The sequence below is a fragment of the Vespa mandarinia genome, chromosome 16, assembly GCF_050613455.1.
Source record: "Vespa mandarinia isolate Hongniang chromosome 16, ASM5061345v1, whole genome shotgun sequence".
In the NCBI taxonomy this organism is placed as follows: domain Eukaryota; kingdom Metazoa; phylum Arthropoda; class Insecta; order Hymenoptera; family Vespidae; genus Vespa; species Vespa mandarinia.
In genome coordinates, this window is record NC_140825.1 from 2,034,001 (window position 1) to 2,040,000 (window position 6,000).

General features: G+C 27.2%; 1 protein-coding gene across 3 annotated transcripts in view; it reads right to left on the reverse strand.

Annotated features, from left to right (window-relative positions):
• Positions 1–367: 367 nt before the first annotated feature.
• Positions 368–6,000, reverse strand: part of LOC118442107 (F-box only protein 32) — a 10,069-nt gene continuing 4,436 nt past the window's right edge. The window contains exons 1-7 of one of the 3 annotated variants that reach the window (XM_085661858.1): positions 5,712–5,737; positions 4,998–5,044; positions 4,172–4,221; positions 3,467–3,653; positions 3,197–3,372; positions 2,840–3,090; positions 369–2,761 (exon numbers count right to left, since the gene is read on the reverse strand). In XM_085661858.1, coding sequence (XP_085517984.1) covers positions 2,563–2,761; positions 2,840–3,090; positions 3,197–3,372; positions 3,467–3,653; positions 4,172–4,221; positions 4,998–5,044; positions 5,712–5,722 — 921 coding nt within the window. In that variant the 5' untranslated portion in view covers positions 5,723–5,737 and the 3' untranslated portion in view covers positions 369–2,562. Of the gene's footprint in view, positions 2,762–2,839; positions 3,091–3,196; positions 3,373–3,466; positions 3,654–3,990; positions 4,222–4,997; positions 5,045–5,711; positions 5,738–6,000 lie in introns of those variants that run through there. The other 2 variants (XM_035867309.2, XM_085661859.1) reach the window with 2 other exon arrangements.

A 6,000-nucleotide genomic window follows, 5' to 3' on the forward strand; every position in this document is an offset into this window, starting at 1 on the left:
TGTTAGGAAAGATAAATTATTCAGAATCAATAATATATAACTATTTCACAATTGATTTCGAAATTAATCTTTCTGTATCCTTTTCTTAATCATATATTTTAATGAAATTAGTACGATGTTAAACTGTTTTATTGGTACATATATGTTAAATATTAAATAAAATATTTTATAAACCTCTTTCGTATATCTCAAAATAAATTTTACGTCATGTATGTACATATACATATTTAAATAAATTTTATTTTGCAATTTGTACAATCTTGCTGTACATGTATCAGTTTAGATATAGATAAAATAAATATTATCATAGAATCACTTCTCTTAATTATGATTTACTAATTTTAATTCGTTTTGGAGTTTCATAACGAGCTGCCAAAAATTAGAGTAATTAATTATAATATTATAATCAAGTACGGTTGATTTCAATGAGAACTTTTTATAATGACTAGGTTAGTAAACCATGTAGGTCATGAAACAATTTTAAGATTACATGAATAGAAAAAAAAATATCTAAAAAAATAACATTTTTTCTAAATGAAAATTTTATAAACAATTTGTTCAATTCATGTAAATGCAATAGCATCCATATTGGCAGTATAATTTTCTTTTCCTTGATTAATCAATTATAATACTCTTATATTGATGATAACTTATACAGATTTTTAAAATTTCCCGTCATTATAGCTAAATGAATACATATGTATACGGAGCAGTGTAAATAGGATCTCATTTTGTACGATTATACAGAATGCAATAGTTAGTTCATACACTATTTACATATTTCTATTGAAGTATTTTATACTTAAAAAAAAAAAAAAAAAAAAAAAAATTAAGATACTTCATGATTTGTTTGTATTTTCTTAGTGTATGATTGTGTTTTATGTCATAATTTAATATTTATGCATATAACAAAACATATATGCATATATGCACATATGAAGACAGTTTACAAATTGTCTCTCCAATAAAATGTAACTCTAACATAGCTTATTGTAAAATCGAAGTTTACTAAATTATTTGTTAGTACGTATTTTATATAAATAGAAAACTAACAAATATTTATGAGAATCAAGATATGTTATATCAGAGACGTACAAAATTTTCATATAGTCAATTTCCCTTTATCCCAACTCTTTCTTTTGTTTTCCTTTAACAAATTGTCACAATAGTCATACTCATATTCTTCAATATATATCACTGTTATTAAATTATCATATCATATATCATTCTTAAAGGAAAGATTTGTATCAAGTGAGCATACTTGAATAGGAATAATCGAATAACAGTAATGAATGATTTTTTCTTTGATATAAAGTTTGCACGTCTCTGTGTTATATCTTTACTATTATCATATATAGTGTATAAAAAAAAATGCAGAAAATTTTAATATATACTTGCGGATGTTAAAATAGAACTAGTATAGAATAAATTTTGATTATGAGATAAAAACAATCATATTTAAAATATCAATTAAATGTAACAAAAAAAAGCTTTCAGTAGTACTAAAGGTATTTTAGCAAATATGCCAATTTTGTTTTTATACGAAATATTAGACTTACATTATATAACATATTAAATATTTTTAAAATATTTATAAAAATGTAGCTTGGTACGCTTTTAAAATTCGATTATGCTTGCTATGCAATAACTTTATAAAATTGTACCAACTAAGATAAATCACAAAAAATGAACTTCAACATTCTATTAATACAATACAATACAAACAATATACACACACATACATACGTACATACACACACACATGCACACACACGCGCGCGCGTATAATAAAAAAAAAATTAAATTGCAACCAATCCTTTTTTCAAACAAATTCATTACGATTTACTTGGCAGGATTATTTTAGTTAATATAATAGATATCTTTTGAATAAAAACAATATGATTTCATAAATGATAAATTATATAAATTTACTACATAAAAATGATGCAGTATCTTAGAACAGACAGTCATAGATAGATTTTCTTAAGGAAGATAAAAATCCTGAAAGCCTATCTTTACAGTTGGATATCTTTTATGTGTTTTTTGGAACACATATACAATATATCTAACAATCAACATTTTAATACGACTAGCAATTATCATCCATTATTATTATAGTCAATATAACTATTATAATTTTAAAAATTACAGAAATATACTTTGCAATTTGGGAAGTAGTTGCCATTATAACTTTTAAGGGAAGGAAGCATTCTAAGAATTTCGCACGTCTGAAGTTTCACTTTAGACTAAAAACTTCTCAGATATGCAATCATAATATACTGAATATAACTTATTGATGATAAGATCTCTATGTATAATAGAATTTTTAAATATCTTTTTTTTTTGCTAGATATATCATTTACATATAATTTCGAAGTATTTGTTTTTCGATCACATCTGTTACATATCTTTCCTTTTCCCTATGATCTATATTTTCTTTCTTTTCTGTTTTTCTCATTCACGTTTTTTTTTAACTTATTCACAGACATACTATACACATATGCGCACATATGCAGCTGTATATCTAATTATTCTGTTTACAAGACACTTAACAAAAGGCCTTCACAGTGAAAAAAACTTTAGGAAAGTTTGAGGAGGGATTGGAACATGAAGAGAAGCTTGATCTACATCAGCTAACTTCTCTTGAAATGCTGGATCCTGATCTGCGATACAGGGATGGCCCAGTGATCTCCAAAATAAACAACGACAATTGCGGCACAATTGTATCATCTCTGCATATTCTTCTCGTAAACCGAATGACCTAGATAACAATTAAAATTTAAATAAAAATAGTTAACAATTTCATTGCAATTTTATTTATGGAATTATATTTATTAACCTTCTAGCAATAGTAAATATAGTTTTCCAATCTTTCCCTGGATTGTTTTGCCTGGTAGTAGCTATTTGTTGTGGAGTGAAATGATACTGAGCAAGTTCTCGCCATATTCTTTGTTCTTGAGCTAAAACTGCGAGATGTTCGCATGCTTCCGATGATGCTTCAATATCTTGCGGATCGCTTAATCGAAGAAGAACTTCTCTACGACATTCTGGAGGTAAATCTGACCATTGTGGTTGTTGTTCTTCATCCGGCTATAATAATTTAAATTCGAAATCCTCTTCGTAATAAATATAATATTAACAATATAATTTAGAAATTTAAATAATTAATCGAGTGAATATTATTATAATAATTTACCTGAGTTATAGTAATAGATGAGGCAATTTGTAGGATTCTTTCCAAAGCTGCTTTATGTTTTTCCCATAAGATTACAGAGCCTAGAGGTCTTCCACCCCAACAACATCCAGCACTGAAGGCTCTAACTCTTTCGATCAATCGTCGTAATCTTCCAGTTTGTTGTTGCGATAAGGATACTATTAAAAAATTATTGAAAATATATTAAAAATAAAAATAGCGATATATATGTATTAGATTTAGGTTTAGATATACAAATTTCTTCTTTCTAACCTTCCAACGCAACTTCCTCTAACATATTGAAAAGAACTCGTTGTGCACAACCACTCAAACCACCCATTCTGTGACTAACTAGAAGATCCAAAAGTCTTACGATGTAATTAAATCGACGACAGTCATGTACTGCTGATAAAAAATCTAGTCTCTTCAGGGCGTCACTTAATCCATTAAAACCAGCGATCTGTGAAATGACATTGAAACCATTTATTAATATTTAATAATATAGTTTAAATAAAGATGAATGCTAGGAATAATAATTACTATAAATATCATTTACGAGGTAATAATTAATTTAAAAGACATAAAAAGAAAAAGAAAAAGAAAAAGAAAAATAATTAATATTTTACGAAGGAGGTCGATGGAATTTAATTCGTTTTAATTCATACTTCACAAGAGTAACACCTGATCGGAGAAGTAAAAAAAAAAAAAAAAAAGAAAAAAAAAAAAAAAAAAAAAGGAAAAAAAAAAAACACGTTTTAAATCTATAAATACCAAAGAGCGTACGTATCGTCTCGCACAATATTTCTAACGTAGACCATTGGTCCCGTCGTATTTCCTTTCTTCTCCCTTCATACAATTTTCACCCTCTAGAAAGCATGACAGACGAACGATCGCCTTCTTTAAGAGGCCAATCCCATTTCTTCCATCTTTCACAAGTCCGTGCTAAAAATAAAGACATCTGCGGAAGGAGTCACTCACCTCACGTGTGCACTTCAACGTGATGTGGCAATGCGGTTGGACGGCGTTTTCTAAAATTATGAGAAAAAAAAAAAAAAAAAAAAAAGTAAGTAATGTATAAAAAGAAAGAAAAATAAAAAGAAAATAAAAAGAAAATACAAAAAGATAAAAGAACAAACAGTTAACAAAAAAAAAAAAAAAAAATCAACGCGCAAACATACTTTTTAATATGGAATTTTGTTCGGAATGTCTAGCGACATAAAAGGAAATTATATTTTCTCTTTCTATTTTTCGTTTTTTTTCCTTTCTATTCTTTTTTTTTCTTTTCAGTTCATCATGATGATCTTCCTACTTGAAACCTACGAACTTGAAATTACACTGGGATAAAGACGAAGGTCGGAACTCTGCCAATCGATAAATCCCTCCTCCTCTACTCTTCTTCATTATTCCTTTCCTTTCAAAAATTTACTCTCTGCCCGTAATTATTTTAAGATTATCGTTGTCAACAAACGATATTTTTTATATATTTATTTTTATTTTTTTTTTATTTTTATTTATTTTTTTTTTTTTTTTTTTTTTATTAACGAGAATTATTTTCGTCAAGACTTATCATTAATCATTAATAATTGTCAGAAAATATTGTCGAATAGAAATAAAATATTGTCAAAACCTTTCTTGACAGATCATAACCGAAATTTGCGCGTTAAATGATTCGAAATATTAACTCGATTTTTATCAAATATACGAAAGGAATTATTAATTATATTAAAATATTATATTGATATCAATGAAATGGAATCGAATACATTCGAACTTTGGAATTGAGTAAAATTATTATTACATTTACCTTTCTTTCTATCCTTCTCCTTCTTGTCACTTGCATCTTTTTCACCTCTGAAAAAAACAAATAAAAAAAACAAAGAAAATAAGAGAAAAGAACAAAAATTCCAATTAGTTTTATCAACGTTACAGATGAAATTTATATTTCATTTATAGCGTCATAACATTCTATTTTACTGTAACCAATTTTCATTGCTCGTGTATCACTATTTCTTTACTTGCAATGAGTTAAGGTCGATGAATCGTTGATGAGGTCGTTTCGAAAGACCTTGCATTAATTCGCTTACGTAGTACAGGGAGAGAAACCTCACACCATTAATTCACGACATTATGTAACCAATAATACTTTATGACACATAGGATAAAACGATTGATATTATAAGGGTTGTATGTAAATAAATATATACATATATAGAAAAAAAAAAAAAAAAGAAAAAAAAAATAAAGGAGAAAAAAAACAGACAAAAAGAAAGGAAAAAACAGAAGAAGTAAAATATATATAATACGTAAAGAAATGGAAAATATATATTTACATAGCTTGACATTGTAAATATCGATCAAATATTTCTCATACATTTTTATTTTTTATATCTTTATATCATATCAAGGTTGATTTAAACAAACGTTTATTTTCCTTGCCATGTTACACGCGATCCGTAAAACATTTTCATGCAATCTTGGTAAAACATTTTCATCGATCCTTTTGTATATAGGTACATACTTTGGACGCATAATGCAGCTGAGGATTACGTACACATTGTTCATAATTTAACTGAACCGTAGGATTTTACAAGTAACACGATTACTCGCGCAACGTTATAATAACGATAAAATAGAAAAGAAAAGGAGAGAAAAGAAAAAAAGGGAGAGAGAAAAAAAGGGCGTGAGAGAGAAAGAGAGAGAGAAAAAAAGAGAAAAGAAACGTTGCAATCGAGTAGATAAGATTGTCATTGTGGCGTAAATGGATCAGTAGTGAAAAGAATGCGCAAATGATGAACGTAATGGACGCT